Source organism: Balaenoptera acutorostrata, chromosome 5 (genome assembly GCF_949987535.1).
Source record: "Balaenoptera acutorostrata chromosome 5, mBalAcu1.1, whole genome shotgun sequence".
NCBI lineage: Eukaryota > Metazoa > Chordata > Mammalia > Artiodactyla > Balaenopteridae > Balaenoptera > Balaenoptera acutorostrata.
Window position 1 is genome coordinate 112,344,835 of NC_080068.1, and position 18,457 is coordinate 112,363,291.

Here is an 18,457-nt window from a genome sequence, read left to right on the forward strand (position 1 = left end):
GATCATAATGTGCTTAAATGGTTATAAAAGTAAAGGCTGGTAATTTAGGCAGAAGCTGTGCCATCTTCTTCGGCCTGTAGTCACTTCTTTGCGTGGTATTGGAGGGGAAGGAGTGGCAGGAGAAGGTGTTCCCGTACAACCTGCCTGCAGCTGTCACTCCAGATTTCTTACCCGGAGAGCAATAGTAAGGGCACAGAAAACACTTTTTAAGCAACATCTGTTTCTTCTTTGCCAGCAAAAAGAAACAGTGTAACATAAGCTTCTTTTAATCATTGGCTTGAGAAAGTGTCTTCCAAGATAGAATTTTGAAGCTGGAAAGACATCAGAAACGCTGAGGTCCAGTGGCCTCGCTAACAGAGAGCTGAAGTGATGTGCCCAAGGTCACCAGAAATTTTGTGGCGGAGCCAGGATTAGAACTAGGTTTCAGTGATAAAAAAATATACAAAAGAGCAAATTTGAAAATTTCAAATCCTTTCAAACAGGACTGTCCCCAAAATGGGCATCCTTGTTTGGTATCCTGGGTCACAGTGCCGATGGTTGAGAGATTCCCCCCCCCCTCCATTTCATGGTGGATAAAGGGGAGCTTATTCATTTTTTTTTTACTTGAATCTAACTATAGCATAATGGAAAAATTGATATGTACATACATTTCTACCACACATAGAACCTGGTTTAGGAAACTTGTAGGTTATTCTTATAAAACATTTCCTAACGATAAAAGGAAGCACCTGTGACACCATCACCATTTCCATTACTTAAGGTTACCCTGTGGTCAGACAGCCCCCTGCTCACTCTCATGCTGGCTCCTGACCTTTGTTTGACAGGAGCCCCGGGCTTAGGAGGGGCCTTTCTTTCTTTCTATTCTCTGACTGGAGTGCCTGCAGGATGTGGGCCCTTGTCTTGGAAATGGCAGGGCCCTTTCTTGACCACTGAACTCCAGGAAAGAGAGGACTCAGGGGTGTGACTGTCAGCCTGCCGGGGTGAGGGTGGAGGTCACAGCCACCTTTCTCTGGTTGAGGGTTTTCAGCTCACTCAGCCCGCCGGAAAGTCAGAACACCTGGCCTCTGAAGATTCTTGTATCATTTTCAAAAATCCTGTTCCACGTGCCATGTTTGAGTCCGGGAAGGAATTTTGAACATCTTCTTACACACAGGAGCAGAGAGCGGCTTTCGCAGCCCCGTCTCTGCATTCTCGGGTGAGCCCAGCTGCTGCCCGCCGAGGGCTCCGTGGGGAGAAGGGTCTCCGTGGTCAGTCAGGTCCTCCGCTTTCAAATCAGGACGGCTGCTGCTGTTTGCCGCGGTATGTGTTGCAAACTGAGCCTCAGCAGGAACCATAGGGGCTTGGGTTGGCCTCCGCTGTGTTTGGCTGCCCTTGTTCGGGAGGGAGGGCAAGTCCAGGAGGGGCTATGGGCCTGGCTTCCCCGATGCTGTTCCTCCTCTCTTCCCTGACCTCTCCTCCAGTCAGCGACCAGGGATGTTTGGTCACATCTTGAACGTAATTACTAGATTTTTAGATCAAGAGGCTACTCTCCTCCCTTCTCTCCTGTATTCCCTTCTTAGTGATATTTTTACTCCTATAATAGAAATGAAAATTTGAGATTAAAAAGAAAGCTGTACGATGGATGAAATAGCTTGTCGAAAAAGACTGAGCCTCTGAGCATAGCCATCACCTGGACTTCAATTATGTTTAGCCAGATGGTGTTCTCTGAAGGATAGTTTTAGCGCTTCTGAAGATGTCTCTGCAAAGTAAAAATTGTGGCCCTTTAATGTCCATAAGCTTCACTGTTAGTAGTTTCTCAGGGGGCAATGGTTGGCTAATTCTCTTTTAAAAAAAAAAAAATTAATTTATTTATGGCTGCGTTGGGTCTTCGTTGCTGCACGCGGGCTTTCTCTAGTTGTGGCGAGCGGGGGCTACTCTCCGTTGCGGTGCGCGGGCTTCTCATTGTGGTGGCTTCTCTTGTTGCAGAGCATGGGCTCTAGGCGCGCAGGCTTCAGTAGTTGTGGCTCACAGGCTTAGTTGCTCCGCGGCGTGTGGGATCTAACCGGACCAGGGCTCGAACCCGTGTCCCCTGCATTAGCAGGCGGATTCTTAACCACTGTGCCACCAGGGAAGTCCTGGCTAAGTTCTCTTGGCATCAGTCGTAAGATCTGTTTCCAGTTTGGGGACTGTTAACTGATGCAGCATGGGGGTAAGGCAGGAATAGATCTTGAAAGTACAGTATAAAATCTAGCGGTACAAAATGATTCCCCACTGGGTTCTGTTCTATGGTAAGTTTTCTGACTCTTTAACATGTCAGCTTTTAAAAGCTCATTTGAGACCCAGCCATTAAGTGCTGGAGGAGGTAAAACTAATATGTTAGTCACTGCTTATACAACATACACAAATTACACTTTATCTCATAGTTTTCAAGTTATAGTTGTCACGCATTTGAAACAAGCTTTTGTCTTGATTTTAATCCCTTTAACATTTCAACCTAAGTAACTAATTGATTCTTAGCAGAAATACAAGGTGTGGCTGTAATTTTGTGGAACTATTTTTCCTGTAAACAGGCATTGATGGTACATAAATAGTAATCAAAAAATGCTTTGAACAATGGAAGCATTGCTGCATTTTCAACCCAATTTGATTGTGTAAATTCTATTTTTAAAATCACTCGATTTCATAATCACAGTTTTTATTTCTATGGCAGAACAAATTTTAACTCCTGAAAGACAGAAAAATCCCCTCATTGATACTAATTCTATTCAATGTTTTATTTAAAATGACCAAATGTAGCTGTTCCAGAATTAATCGGTATAAATGATTAATACCGTGGGCTTTGGAATTAAACAGACTTGGGTTCTAGTGCTCAGCTGCACTCTCTTTACCTATGTAGCCTAACCTCGGGCGGGGTGGGGGGCGGTGGGCGGTTACTTGTCTTCTGGAGAAATCTAGCAGAATGGGCACAATGATGGGGCCTACCCCACAGGGTTTCTGAGGACCAAATGAGATGATGGATGTCCGGTGTTGAGCTCATTGCCTGGCTCAATAGGCTGATTGTGACTGCCTCCCTCCTGTGCCCCATTGGAGGGAAGCCACGGTTCCCCAGAACCTACAGGCTTACAGAACCTTTTACACCTGGGGGAGGGAGCTGAGTAAAAGAGAGTCTTAGAGGTGAAGCTGCGGGGATAACTGGGTAAAAAGATAAGTGCGGACGCTCCATTCTCCACCCCGCAGCTGCTCCAGGAGGGCCTCCCAAGCCTTGGGAGGGCCGCTGTCAGGGCTGATCCGGAGGGAGAAGCACGCAGGAACCAGCGAGCGGGCCAGGCGGCCGTCACCCAGGTGAGTGACGTTTTATGTGTGAGCAGTAGACTGTGGATGATTCAGGACCCCAGAAAGAAAGCAAGTGCGTAGGAGAGAGGGCCCCAAGACTCGCCGAACACATGCAGAAGTCAGGGAAGGGGGTGGTGTAGGAACAGAAGCAGCGGCGAACTTTGTGCTGTCCTAGTGAGTTTGTCAAGGCAGAGCCAGGAGACAGGCCTTCAGGCGCAAGGGCTGTGGCCGCTGCCGGCCTGCAGGCCTCGAGTCCGCCAGAAACATGCAGCCTGTCCTCAGGCGGCCGAGCACATGTCATAAGGGAAAACTTAGACTAAGAACTCCCCGTAAACGGTCACTTGGCTCTATCACGTTTGGAAATCCTGGGTTTAGAAAACAGGAAACTGAGAAACCACCCAAACAGGCCTGGGGAGGAAGGCGCGTTTGAGGGAAGTTTTCTGGTTGAGGCGTCTGAAGGACCGAGCCCTGAAAGCCTCACTCTGGAGCCCGTGGAGGTTTTGCCACCTACTCCTGGCGAGGGGGATTTGCAGAGCTCTTCCACCTCAGTGTTACAGCTGCAGGGCAGCATGAGGGCACAGAGGCAGCCCCTCCCCCACATGGATTCGTGGCGGGGCCAGGCGGGCAGAGCGGGAGCGCCCTGGTTGGGCCCGGGGCCGTGATCGGCCCTCTGAGTCCAGAGGGGAGGCTGTCCGCCCTCAGGCCCGCAGGTGACACCTGCTTAACTGGCATCAGATGAAGAGGTGATGCATGAGGGAGGGAAGCGGTACCGGGCTGCCATCCCCCCCGCCAGGCCTGCACGGCTGGCAGAGCTTAAGCGAACACACAGACCTCCTCGGCTGGGAACAGCCGCGTGCGCGTAGGGATGTTTAGAGAGTCTGCTGCCCTTTCAGCACTGGGTTTCTTGGGGGATTCTGCCAGTAGCTGGCTCGATGCTCTTAGGTCAGGGGCCTGTGTGAGGTCAGGAACGCTCAAGTCTTGATTTTCTCTGTTGTCCTCCCTTGCTGGTTAAGGCTCGCACGTGTTAGGGGCTGACTCGTGCTAGCTTCGTTTTGTTAAAGTCACGCTAGTCTGCAGTGCCAGGGGGTCTGGGGACAACACATCTCTGTCTCGCTACTTGCTGTTTGTGGTCCCCGCCCCATCCCTGTGCGACTCTGTGCTCCAGGGCCTCTCATCACCACTTGAAATTCCCCATCCCTGCTGCTCCGGGGAAAGGACTGGAGGGGAGAATAGACACAGTGCTCCTAACACTTCAGGATAAAAGTTGTGGTGGCCACAGTACTGAGTGTTGCATTCAGGTTGAAAGTGCATGAAAATGGGCCAGTTTTTTTTTTTTCTTCCTATCAATATTTTTTTTAATTAAAGTATATTTGATTTACAGTGTTGTGGTAATTTCTGCTGTACAGCAAATGATTCAGTTATACATATTTATGCATTCCTTTTTCACATTCTTTTCCATGATGGTTTATCATAGGATACTGAATATAGTTCTCTGGGCTATACAGTAGGACCTTGTTGTTTATGCATTCCGTATATAATAGCTCACATCTGCTCACCCCAACCTCCCACTCCATCCCTCCCCCAACCCCCTTCCCCTTGGCAACCACCAGTCTGTTCTCTATGTCCGTGATTCTGTTTCTGTTTCATAGGCAGGTTCATTTGTGTCATGTTTTAGATTTCACGTGTGATATCATATGGTATTTGTCTTTCTCTTTCTGAGTTACTTCACTTAGTATGATAATCTCTAGGTCCATCCATGTTGCTGCGAATGGCGTTATTTCATTCTTCTTTATGGCTGAGTAATATTCCATTGTATGTATGTACCACATCTTCTTTATCCATTCATCTGTTGATGGACATTTAGGTTGCTTCCATGTCTTGACTATTGTGAATAGTGCAGCTATGAACGTAGCGGGGGTGCGTATATCTTTTTGAATTATACTTTTGTCCAGATACATGCCCAGGAGTGGGATGGCTGGGTCATATGGTAGTTGTATTTTTAGTTTTTTAAGGAACCTCCATACTGTTCTCCCTAGTGGCTGTACCAATTTACATTCCCACCAACAGTGCAGGAGGGTTCTCTTTTCTCCACACCCTCTCCAGCGTTTGTTCTTTGTAGAGTTTTTTTTTAATTTAATTGTTTTATACAGCAGGTTCTTATTAGTTATCTATTTTATACACATCAGTGTATACATGTCAATCCCAATCTCCCAGTTCATCCCACCACCACCACCCACCCCCGCCGCTTTCCCCCCTTGGTGTCCATACGTTTGTTCTCTACATCTGTGTCTCTATTTCTGCCTTGCAAGCCGGTTCATCTGTACCATTTTTCTAGGTTCCACATATATGCATTAATACACGATATTTGTTTTTCTCTTTCTGACTTCACTGTGTGACAGTCTCTAGGTCCATCCACGTCTCTACAATGTTAGTTATAGAGTTTTTGATGAGGACCATTCTGACTGGTGTGAGGTGATACCTCACTGTAGTTTTGATTTGCATTTCTCTAATAATTAGTGATATTGGGCATCTTTTCACGTGCCTCTTGGCCATCTGTATGTCTTCTTTAGAGAAACGTCTATTTAGGTCTTCTGAAAATGGGCCAGTTGTTGTAAGGGGTGCCTGGATGGGTTGGAGTTCTGAGACCAGGCACTGAGGAAAGAAGAGTCCCAGCTAGTTGGATCCCAGGAATCGGAGCAGGCACAGCCTGTGCCAGATGCTGGCATGCGGGGAACAGATGAAGTGGTTCAGCAGGCACCGCTGGGCTTCTTAAGCCCCCAGCAAGCACCGCACAGGCCTTGCTTTGTACACTGCATGGTGGCTAGAGCCGGGCATGGAGGGCGAGCTAGATTTTGAAACCGTGGGTTGCCTTTCTCCAGCTGAGCAACGTTGATAGGACCTGTAAGAACAACAGGCCAATTTGTGGGGCTCCGTTTTACTTTGGTTGTCTTGCACCTTCTTCCTGGTGGGAGAAAATATTACTACAGTGTAGAACATAATTTAGTGATTCTACTGAGTTCAAATTCTGAGACAAGTTACGAACAGAGAAGAGAATGACTAATCTACTAATCTCACTGTGACTCCAAAGAGAAACAGTTGTGTGATTAAGTCTGTTTGTAGGCAGTGTTCTCATTCCATCCGGCAAATAATACATTTTCAAACAACTTCTCCGTGTATTTAATGGAGATCAAAATTTAACTGAGCTGGTAACATCTCAAGATATTAGAGATGAGATAAAGAAAAATATTTAATAAACACATCAGTGTAAATGACCCAATACAATCCAGACTCTGCCCCCTTAGTGTAACCATTTCCTCGCTCTTTGGTCCAAAACAGAGTGGTTAGGCCTGGTTACCAACTGCTTCCACGGGCAGAAGAAAAATGCTCATATGTTCTATGGCTACAAGCATTACAAAAACAAAGTATTATTTTTTTACATTGGGGAAAAAAGAAACTGTTTAATAACATTCTAAATTCAAAGGGAACTTCATTTGCTAGTTATTTTGTATGTGTGGGGTGTCTCATTTTCCACTCGCCGTACCTTCGCGGAGGTCAGTGAGATCTTCTTCAGCCCGCGAGGGGGTGTGCACAGAGGGATGAAGTGCGCAGCTCCTGACAGCGGGCGCGGCCGACACTGTCCGGCTCCGTGCGACTCCAAATCTGGGCTTTCCCCACCGTGTACCTCCTTCCGTTATAAGCAACTGATTTTTAAAGTTTAAATTACTATTCAGGGAGAAGGATGCCTGTATACTATAACAAATGCAGGTGGTGAACAAGCTTACAAACATCAGAAACATTTTCCTAGTGGACAGTTATTTCAGCAGAGCCCATGGGCAGGTGCTCACTCAGTAAATAGGTATTGAATGAGTGCGTTGGCCAATTCTGTTTAACTCCGCTTTACTGGCCTGCAACACTGCCGACGGTAAACAACAAGAGCATTTTTCTTCAGCTCGGCAAGTTCTAATTTAGGTTGATTCATGCTAGTGACGTTTATTTTAACTGGCTGTCTCGGTATACCCGATATGTTCTCCTTTCTCCCTCAAAACCACTCTTAGCTGCAGAGTAAGACAATGCAGGTTTTCTGCATTAGAGAGCTGGAGAAGTTTTGGAAGTTTGCAGCTACCAAAATGGTATCCACTAAGTAATAGCCAACAAAACCAATCATCTTATTTTTTTCCATAATACATACCTAAGCATTTAGAATCCCATTCTTCTATTAATATTAAGATGCTTAACTTCAGACTATTCAGTGTCTATTAAAAAGCGGTTCAGATTTTGTGCGCGTATACATGTACATGTCCCTGGAGGTCAGGCTTCACAGGGCAGCTCTTAAAATTTCTGTGTATGAAAGATAACATCCTGTGGCAGATGTAGCAACCTGTACAACTAGTACGTCGTGTGGAATTTAAGTTTCTCCTTTCTGTCGGGACCATGCGTCGCTCCCTCGTGACTTTTCTCCTTTAAAAAGAAAGCCACGCAGACATCTTGTTCTTGCTCGCGGGCCCCTGACCAGAAGTTTCCATATTGTTTCAACCTTCTAGAGGAAAAGACATAGTTTCCTAAAGTATAGAGGAAAAAATTCTTGTATTTAGGACAGCCATAGTTGCGAAGGTGTTCCAAGGCTCCTTCCAGCCGAACAGGTAGTTGCCAGCAACCAAACAAACTAAAGCCACAAGGAAAGCGCCCCTTGCTTGGTAAGGACCGGCGCGTCAGCTGTGACCTCTGAGAGAGGCTGGCCATCCTCTTCTCGCAACGCGCTCCAGCCTCGAGCTCGCTGCGGGGAAGGAAGCCGAAGCGGAATTGCTGCAAGAGCAAACAGAAGCAGTGGCCGGAGGGGAGTCCCTCTGCCCCGTCGCCCCAGGAGAGTGTCCCTTGGTCTGTGTGTGCCTCTCAGGGGACTCTGGACTCTCCTTTCCCCAAAACTGCTGCCTGCAGAAAGCAGGATTTGGGAAGAATGGGCCAGGAGTGAGCACCGTGCCATGACATCCAGGTTATCTAGGAAGAGTTATTCTGGAGGAAATATGAATAGAAAACTAGGAGGGACCAAGTTGTGGCCCGGAGGATTCAAACAACCCATTTCTTTCAATACTGTTTACCCATTTTTTGCGTCATATAAACGTAGAGGAGGAGGAACCCAGGGAGAGGAGACTTGAGTAGGCTTTGGCTGAGGCTCAAGTCTCACAACTATCCTTGCTCTGTTCACTTGACGGACAGACTTTTATCACTAATCAGTTTCTTTCTAAGACTCAGAAGAACCAATGTGTTGCTATGACCTGTTCTTCCCCCCAAAAGTAACACCCTAGATTTTTCCTACACTTCCTTGGATCTTCTAGTTAACTTCTGGAGAGACCACGGTGGCAGCTTTAAACAGTTATAACTTCTTGGTTCATGTATGTTAAGAAAAGAGAGAGAGAGAGAGTTTCAAATGAATATGAAACCTTTAACAAGTAGGTCCCCTGAACGTAATAGACATTTTTCCCTGCTTCAAGTTTAGGACTAAATGAAGAGGAATTGGAGAGGTTCCAGAGGATCGTAATGAAAATGATTAAAGGACCAATGATGAAAGGTTCAAGGAATTGGGATTACTTAGCCTGGAGAAGAGAAATTTGAGGGGTGATTTAATGGCAATCTTCAAGTACAGTATGTGGAGGGTTATTACAAGTATGGTAGCCAGCTGTTCTCCAGCTGTAGTGAAGGTTGAAAAAAGGAAACAGAACTAGAATTTCAGCAAGACATTGAAGTTAGATCAGTGGTGTCGGTGGTTTTCAGACTAGCTCAATGGACTGTGGAAGCTTTGTGGAAGACCATGAAATGCTGATGTTTTAAACTTAAAATATGGAGGTTCTACTAAATCCGATACCAACCTATATATAGTATAACAAACGCTTAAGGGAGAATTATGGAGTTCAAACTCAAAATTGGGAAAATGTCAACTTTGGGGAGATGAATGGGAGTTAAAGCACGGGGACACCTTGATTCGGGGAGCCCAGTTTTGAGAACCCATGGGCTCTGACCACGGGCTGCACCAGCACACCTGCAGAGGTGCCAGCTGGAGCCTGTGAGGATGTCTGGGTTCTCAGGAAGGGAGAGAATCATTCCCATCTGAATCCTGTGGCCCTGATTTCCATCTACCCGTGGGAGAGGAGGAGGTGGGGTTCCAGGCTGCAGGAGGACCCCTACGGACTGCATAGCCTGGAGAAGGGGGTAGGGTGTGGGCCTGTCCCCGAGGCAGCCTCACGGGCAGTGCCCCCGTCATGCGGACACACCAGCTCCGGCCTGGCCTATGGATTTAGGTCACCGTTACCAACTGCAGGTTATCAGGAACTTCACTCTTTAAAAAAAAAAAAAAAAGACTTGTTTTTAAATGTTTTATTACAAAGCTTTTTAAAAAAAATGCTCAGCACGTTAACTCAAACTGGAATGACAAACGTTAGATGACAGTTTTGGGCAAAGGCTGTGCCTTGCTGTTTAAAAAAAAATGGGTACATCAATGCTCATTTTAACAACTGGCTTAAAATTCCACTAATTGGCTAATAAAAACAGATACAAATACAGAACATTTAAAGTAATAACAATTCAAGTGCTGGGCTTTTTACAAGAGGGTGAGAAGGAAAGAAATGAAAATTCACTGCAAACTGGTCTGCTGAAAGGTATCTGTTAAGGTTTACCATTTTAAAAAAAGAGAAGAGATCATAAGAAAAATAAAATGAAAGAGGACTGCCAACTGCCACCCACACAGTGGACTGTTAGGTTTACTTAGCTCTATCGGACACCTGACAAAGACAGGCCACTATTATGACAGGCAATTCACGGAGAAGCCCCTTAGCGGACAAGATAGCCCTCAAAAGAAGAAGGCTTCTTTTCATTTCGTTTTTATTTCAAACTCTTCCAGATCTTTCGATTTTACTTAAAAAGCTCATCGCTAGCAAAATATACAAGAAGATTAAAACTAAAAAGTGTAAATTAAAAAAATTCAAGTTTAAAAAAAAAAAAGAAGCAAACAAGATCGATCCTTTTGCACTGTTAAATAAAAGCTTGAGGAAAAGAGAAACAAACACGAAGCCAGAAACAAAGAGGGAACTCTTCCACAAGTTCCCCCCAGGACGCTGACGGCTGTGCCGCGGCCGCTCCCGGTGCTCGGGGCAGGCAAGAGCGGCCCAAGTTACTGTCCTTGCCAGGAGGTTACAGGTATGGAGGCGGGATGCTCTGGGAAGTGCATGGCGGAGACGGGGGAGGAAAGCTGCTCAGCTGACCCAGGGCCCGCTAGCATTCTCATGTGCTTTTTTTTCTTTTGAAAAACCTTGTATGCTTTTTATTGTGGAACTTGGCTCTCGCAGTAGATGAAAGGGGGTTTGGCAGTGATTGTCTTTATGGATCAGCGTCTCTAGCAGTGACCTCAGGGTGAAGTTGGTGTCATTTCTCCTTTGGGGTCGACTGGGCAAGCCGTGGAGACAGTCTGGGTGGTCAACAAGCTTCCATCTCCAGGAGAGGTCCCGGGGTCGCTGCCTTGGCTTTGCACGTTGGGAAGGAGCTTCGTTTTCCACCTCAAGAAGGAACAAATAAAGTACTGTGAATGTGAATTTGCCACAGACCTTTACAGATTTTAACCTCTATTTCATACAGCACATGTCTTAAGATCTCTGCATTTAATTAATCCACGTTGTTGATCTGGTGATGGCTAAAAGAGGTTGCCCTATGGTAGCCCTAAATCCTCAGACTATGTTAGAGAATAAGTGTACTTTACTGAAATGTTTACCCTGGTTCCATGTATTTGTACATAAATGTACAGGGTTACGATGTGAAATACACGTAATACTTTAGATCATGGTGAAAAAAGAAAAAAAAAATCTGTTGGAAAAACATCAGGAGGGAATGGCCAAACATGAATCGTAATGGCAGGCAATGGCCAGATCAGGGGAAGACTTGTCATTCTAAAGTGTTGTTTGGTCTTTTTAGTCCACTGTGGGGAGCCACTGTAGGATTTTACACGAGACTAAACCACACGCAAGTTAGTCAATGCCCCTCACACTCCTGCAACAAGCCCCCTTGTGACCGGGATGGTCTATGTCCGCTCATATTCAGTCTTGAGGTGCATACGCTTCTCCCATCTTAGACTTTTCAATTCTCAAGAGTTTTTCCCTTCATAACAACCAGGATCTCTAACGTTAGCCTTGGAATGTACACTCAACAAGTATTTAAAGATATTGCTGATAAGAGCATTCAGAAAGGAGAATCCCTAAATCCCCAAAGCTTTAATAATCTGAGATTTAAAAAGTGATTAAAAATAAAATATAACATTGCAACAAGATGAGACAAAGACAAAAGGAAAGTGAAAGCATCCCCAAGGTCACCTCCTCTCTGGAGAGCATCCGCCACCCCTGCTTTGCACCTGGGGAGACGGCCTCGTCCAGCTGCAGGGAAGCACCTACTCTACCTGGGTCTTTGGCAGCTCAGACACATCTCAACTTTTTGTGCTTGCAGTGTCCTTGTTATTAGCAGACATTTCCTTCAAAAAAAAAATTAATTCTAAAAAGTGGAGTGCATTCCTTTATGCTTTTTATTTGAGTGGAAAGACATCTTAGAGGAGAAATAAAAGGAAGCTTTGAGATAGTTTAATAATGAAAACTCAACTCTGGGTAGCGAGTTACGGTCTACACCGCGCTGTTCAGAGAAGATGGATCTGTGGCCCGGGAGCCGTGAGGATGGGCTCGGCCAATGCCTCTAAGGGGCTCAGAGAGTGCAGGGCGCAGAGTGAGCCCCGCTATTAGGGCTCTTACCAGCCACGTGTTAGCATCGTCAGAATCATGGCAACCACCACCGCTGCTGTCCCTCAAAATGACTTACCAGAGCTGAGAAGAAACTGTTTACCCGGGTGGCTAGTGAACAAACAAAACAAGCAAAAGCAAAATGGGAGGAAATCAGCCACAGAATGTTGCCTTCAACAGAATGAGGTCTTCAATGACGATTTCAATTCCTATTCTCCTGGAAAATTAACCTTCCCCCATTTAACGGGAAAACCACACTACAGCTTTGTGATTTTTAAACTTGAAGCAGGGTAGAGATGCTTCACACAGGAGGATGGAAGAGCTGCGAAGGGCCCTGGCTTTCCAAGAAGACAGGAGCAGAGCCCGGGTGGGGGTGAAGGCAGCGCCCGCAGGCTCCTATTCACACCGTGCTTGGGCTCATGGACTCTCAAAGGCCCAGACCCGGTTGCTCTTGCTGGTGAGGAATGGCGAGCAGCCCCGGGCCAGGAGCGCACAGCAGCTGGAGACCAGCGCTGTGGTTCAGAACAGACTGGCCTCAGCCGCCAGGGGCGTCTGTCTGCTCATGGAGACAAACTGTCCCTCTGCTGGGACCCGTGCCCACCCCAGCCTCAGGCTGATTCCGAAGCCAGACGGTCAGCGGCCTGCGTGGCCCTGCGGCGGCCTCCTCTCTCCTCACGGCACCCAAAGTGCCTCCTCCTGCCCGCTTCTTGAGAGCATAACAACATAATTACTAACCCGATTCCGGCTGGCCTGAGTGGCCATTTGTCACAAGGATAATACGCGCTTCCCTGGCAAGAATTTCGACATCTCCTAATAAAGCCAGTGCTTTCTACAGTCTCACGTTTCCCCACTGTTGTTTCATTATCTTAGTATCCTCTTATAAATCCTCCTGAAAAGTTGGTTTCAGAGCTGCTCTGTACAACTGCCAACCAAAAAGCGACTCTTCCCCACCGGGGATGCTCTCCTTATAGTGTAGCTGGTATTTAAATAAATGGGCAAGGAAGCTGTCTATCAAATAAGGCACCTTATTTGAACCTGGTTGCTCCTTTAAAGTACAGGGTCACCAGGGCAGACCAGTCTTACCCCCAGATGGGAGAACTGGGGGTAAAAAGCCTTGCAGTGTTGCTTTACAGACATAAAACAGGTCAAATCAAGATTCTTTTCAAGAAACCACAGGCATGAGGCTCGGGAGACTGGAGACTTCCCACATCTAAGTCTTCACGGGGGGCTGCAGCTGAAGCTGGGCCGGCCAGGCGAGCCCCGCGCAGCCCTGCCCAGCGGTGGAGTCGGCGTAATCAAAGCCGCAATTACCGCGCCCGCTTCAAAGGGAGCTCGGAGCTCCGTCTTACACGTCAGGCTTGGGCTCCCTCCGCCAGCGCTCACCACGTGGGCCATTTTGCTGAGTGGGTGTGAAGGAAGCACAGGAAAACGCCCTCCTCCCACCGTCCAGCTGAAACCCAGGAGGCTCCTCTCCTGGACCAGACTCCAATCCGGACAAAATATCCCACTAACCAAATGGAAGCAGGAACCCAAACAGGCAGAGTCGCTTATTAAGAGCCCAAGCGGTAAAGGGACATCTCAAGATTTCAAGAGGGACCTGCGTCTAGAAGACGACCAGCACTGACTGAGGCATTAGGGCCTTCTAGGCCTTGGCTCAAAAGATGTGAAGACAGGGAGAGGGGAAATTCCTTCTTCTTAAGTGCAAACGTGAGCCTCCACTGGGAGCCAAGTGCGTGGCCAGCCCATATCCTTGAGGTTCTGCGGCCCAGCCCCCTTCCCAGGCTGTCCCCCCAACAGGAGGGGCTGCGGAAATGAGCCCATTAGAGAGGCCGAGGTGGGTGTGGGAGGAGGGGCGACGCGTGACCAGGACCCACCGGCTCAGCTGGAGCCGTGCCTGTAACCTCACTTCCTCGTCCAGAAATGGTGAGTAACCCAAAAGGAAGGTGGTTGGAGTAAGAGCTCCTCCCTCCCCTTCCCAAATGTTACTAGCAAGGAGTGGGAAACTCTAAAATGTTTTTAGTTATGCTGTGAAATTTGAGGGGAGAGTATCAGAGATCAGTCTGTGAGAGATGAACAGAGGCAGAGGCTTTGCAAAGATCGCCCTCCTCACAGCGGCACACACCACCTCATGCCTAAGTTCTTCTGCCCCACCTCGGGGCAGACGGACGGAAGCCTGCCATTCAGGGCGTGAACTCCCGTGCCGCACAAAGCCGCCTGTGTACGCAGGGAGCGGACTTCCAGAGCGGGCAGCGAGCGCGGCAGAGCTGGTCTGGCCCTGTTGTCCTAGAGGGAACTGAGGCATCTGGTTGTGAGCGGCTGGTGTGAGGGGCCCCTAGAGATTCCCCAGGCCTCCTGGTTCCCCACGGGTCACAGGAGCTGGTGAGGAGGAAGGAAGAACAACAACAACGTGCGCTGAGCGCTGCCGTGCCAGGCGCTGGGACACGACGTCATGCGATCACGACAGCTCCGCTGACTTGAGCGCGTTTACACAGAAGGATCCCGCTGCGGGAGGGGCGAAAGGCCTTGCCTAAGGTCACCCAACCTACAGGTGGCAGGATTAGCTTTTGAGCCCTACACATAAGTTCTCTCCACCACACCTCAGGGCTAAATTATCACTCATTTGCTTCTCCTCGCCCGCCTGCCTTCCGTGCCCATCATGAGTCAGCATCACTGTGGAGGTGGAGGTGGTCTCCATCTGGACCACTGCCCACCCCAAGAGGCTGTGCTCTGCTTGAAAGCAGGGTGAGAGAACAAAGGGCCTAAGAAAGTAACTTTGAAACTTAAATCTCTAAGATTGAAAGTCTAACCTACAAAGGCCACCTTCAGGTCTTTGAAAGTAAGTACTACCCAGTATTGGAGAAAAAGAAGAAATGATAACGCGTGGTGAGGAAGGTTAGCGCTGACTCTTCTCTCTGCAGTTGAGCTAGTCCTGAAGTCCCAGCATCAAGCTCGTCGGTCCCCCAGTCGCCAGCCACAGCTCTGACACCAGATGATTCCCAGAACGTGGAGGAGGCAGGGAGGGAGGGAGTGGTCAGTGAGACAAGGGGTCACTGGCCCCGGGGTTGGATCCAGGTTATACAGACCGAGGCAGGGTCACTGAATCTGTGCGGTTCCTTCCTGTGCAGTTATTCAAAGCGTAACTGTGACCAGTGAAAGCAGACTTCGGCAATGCCGAGATGACGCTGAGGCAGGCCTGGAACTATTGATAAATTGCTCGAGGGGGAGATGCTGGTTTCCATCTGCAGCTAATGGTTTCTCTTCCTCATCAGCCCTTTGTGTCTCCCTGTGAGGACGTACACCACCATTGGTTGGCTGGGCCTCCCAGTGTAGGTCTCACCCACTAGACCTTCACCTCCGCTGGGAACACTACCGAAACATTCTCAAGGAAAGTTTTGAATAAGAGACCCTCAAAACCCATCTTAATTCTGTATATTAAAGTGCTTCAGGAGGATAGCCACTATGGAGACTCACCTACCCACCTCCAAATTCTTTATCCAGTTCACCTTTCTCTCTACAAGTTCTCCTGCCCTAAAAATTCTAACTTCACCTTCTAAAAATGAGGCAACAGAATGAGCACACACTTCTGTGTGTTTTTCCTTTCCACCGTCGTGTAGTACGAGTCTACGTGTCTAAGTGTATGGGGCCTAGGGAGGTGACAATGCGTTGTGGGTTCTGAGCATGAGCTCTGAAGACAGACTTATCCTGAGCAAGTTACTTGAACATGCCACACCCGTTTCCCCATCTGTGAAATGGAAATAGTTAAGTCGCTCTACCTCATAACGTGTGTTGAGGGGTTGAGAGGAGATAAGGCTCTCCTGTGACAGGCTCGGCAAGTACCTGGCATCTGAAAGGGCGCAATGAATGTTGGTTACTGCAGTGGGTGGAGACTTGAGTGACAGAGAGACAGAGCCAGGTGTGAACCTGCCCCTGCTGCACACCAGCCACGTGGCCCTGGACAAGTTACTGACATCTCCTCATCCCTCTAACAGGGCAGAGATCCCTCCCCGAACAGGGCTGCCTCAAGGACGGGATGGAGAGGCTTCGATTAGAGCACCCAGGACAGAATACGTGGTCCAGAAATGTTAGTTCCATTTCTGTTGTTCCAATCTCACACAGCATGTTCAGGGGGTAAAAGCAAGATTTATACTATTTACAGAACTTCCGGTGGAAAATTACGACCAATAGAGAATTCTGGAAAATCTCTCATGAAATATTACAAAATATCTTATAAAATAGAATGTCTGCAGAAACACACTGATAGCTGGGAAAAGTAATCCCAAGAGGGCAGCAAAAAATTTGTCATTATATTTACGGAGACTATATCTAAAAATTTAGAAAACTTCAGGTTAGGTTTGACTTAGGACTTAAGCAAAAAAGTGGGCACTACTGTTTGACTGAGGTGCTTTCATTTTTTTTTTCTCCTCATTCTGTCGAAAAGAATAGAGTGACTTTGCTAAGGCTCACAGAGAGTTCTAGGCAGGATCACCCCGCTCCTCTGGATCTGTTGACGGGCAGCTTCAGACCCAAAGGACACAGCTGAGGAAAAGGAAGTGAAAAGGTCTCAAGGTCTCACTGCAGTTATCAAGACATTCAAGCAAAAAAAAAAAAAAAAAAAGCATATTTACCCTTCGTAATAAGAGCACCCTCCATGCGCCAACTCAGGCCCCGTTTACTTTTAATGTATATATTATTCAAGTAAGCTGTGTTTTCTGGTTCCCAATTCTACAAAGTGGATCAGAAGGAAAACTAGGGGAGGGGTACACAGTCCTAGACAGAACAAGAAGACACAATAAATAAAAAAGATTTTTAAGAAAACCCCATTATTTGGGGTCACCTAGAAGGGTCAAATAGCATCCATTCCTTGTTATCATTTACCATATGGTACACTACACTGTAGAATAATGGCATGAGGTATTAAGAAATATTTAATTTTCATGTACTCTGGTGAAGAAAGAGGTGCATTCACAAGAGTGAAAATTAAAAATTACATGTTTTGATACTTAAAAAGGTAAACCTAGAGTTCTCTGGGAAACTCTGTTATCCAGAAGGATGATTTCCCTCAAGTTCTGGATGGCTCAGTGAGAAAACATTCTATCAAACTAAATTTGTCCAAAATAATTTTTTTATTCTATGAAGTACTAGAATAATAGCATGGATCTTAATTTCATAGGGCTTTCATGAACAATACTAAATATTACGTATCTCAGGAGGGTTGTAATAATGAGCCTCATTCTCTCCGTCCACTATTATTTTTTTTTTTTTCACTATTATTTTTTAATGGCACGTGACCACTCTTGCTAGCCAAGGGTCCAGTTTCCTGTTTGTTTCCCAAGGCAACTTAAACACAATCCTAGCTCTTCTGACCATTAAAGAAAGAGGGGAAAAGAATTGATGGGAAGGACACTGCAGCACAACAGAGATTTTAAAAGCTTTCACCGTATGTATGATCCTCTCCCGGTTCCTTCACGAATGTACAGTTGCCTAGATAAAATCACCCTGTCTGCTGATCTAACAGGCCCAGCCACCCGCTTATTAGAGAGCTGTGGTGGACGTCTGCTGGGTTGCAGCCTGCCTCCCTCTTGATTATCCCAATGCCAACACAGCCCCGGTGGGAGCGGTGAGCCCCCGACAGCTGTCTTGTACTGTGTGACCATCTGCTGTGACCACAGTTGATTGCAGATGGGGGTAGAAGTTTGACCCAAGCTGGGCTAGCCAGAGTCCCTTCTCTGGAATTTGACTTTGTATTGGTTTATTTTCTGGCCACGCAGCATGTGGGATCTTAGTTCCCCGACCAGGGATCAAAAACCTGTGTCCCCTGCGGTGGAAGCGCAGAGTCGTAACCGCTGGACTGCCAGGGAAGTCCCCCTTCTCTGGAATTTGAAAGAGTTTTCTCTTTTGGAGACTGGTACTGTAAGAAAGAACATGTGAGCTTGAGGGGTTCTGGACACGTGGATCAAAGAACTGAGGAGGCCAATCTGCAGAAGGGGAGGATGTGATTTGGGGGAGGGGCAGATATAAGAGACAGCAAAAGCGTCTGGACAGTTTTCCAAGAGCACCTTCTAGTACTCTCCTCGGCTTCCACACGATGGTCCTGTATCCTTAAATAGAGATCCTTAGCCCAGCAGGGGTTGTTTCTGCTCCTTGTGATCAAAAGGCTCTCATCATATGAGCAAGCATAAGGCATTCTGGAGAATGGTTAGAACCTGAAAACCTGCGGTCCATGCACAACTTAGTCTAGCTACACAGTGCCGTGAGGCAGCCGTCTCTGTTTCAGACAGCGTGACCAAGGCTGCCCTTGCTATCAGTGTCTGAATTTTCCTGCGGAACCGTCTTACTAGGGAGTCCCTAGTAAGAACACTGCAGTCAAGTGTCCATATTGC

At 47.3% G+C, this 18,457-nt stretch overlaps 1 protein-coding gene across 3 annotated transcripts in view; it reads right to left on the reverse strand.

Moving 5' to 3' along the window:
* Nucleotides 1-9,717: 9,717 nt before the first annotated feature.
* LEF1 (lymphoid enhancer binding factor 1) overlaps nt 9,718-18,457 on the reverse strand; it is a 117,728-nt gene continuing 108,988 nt past the window's right edge. For 2 of the 3 annotated variants that reach the window (XM_007191006.3, XM_007191003.2), the window contains one exon: nt 10,775-10,856. Coding sequence is in view for 1 of the 3 variants with exons in the window: in XM_007191005.2 (XP_007191067.2) it covers nt 10,777-10,856 (80 nt within the window). In the remaining 2 variants the exon portion in view is untranslated. Of the gene's footprint in view, nt 10,857-18,457 lie in introns of all 3 variants that reach the window. The other variant, XM_007191005.2, reaches the window with a different exon arrangement.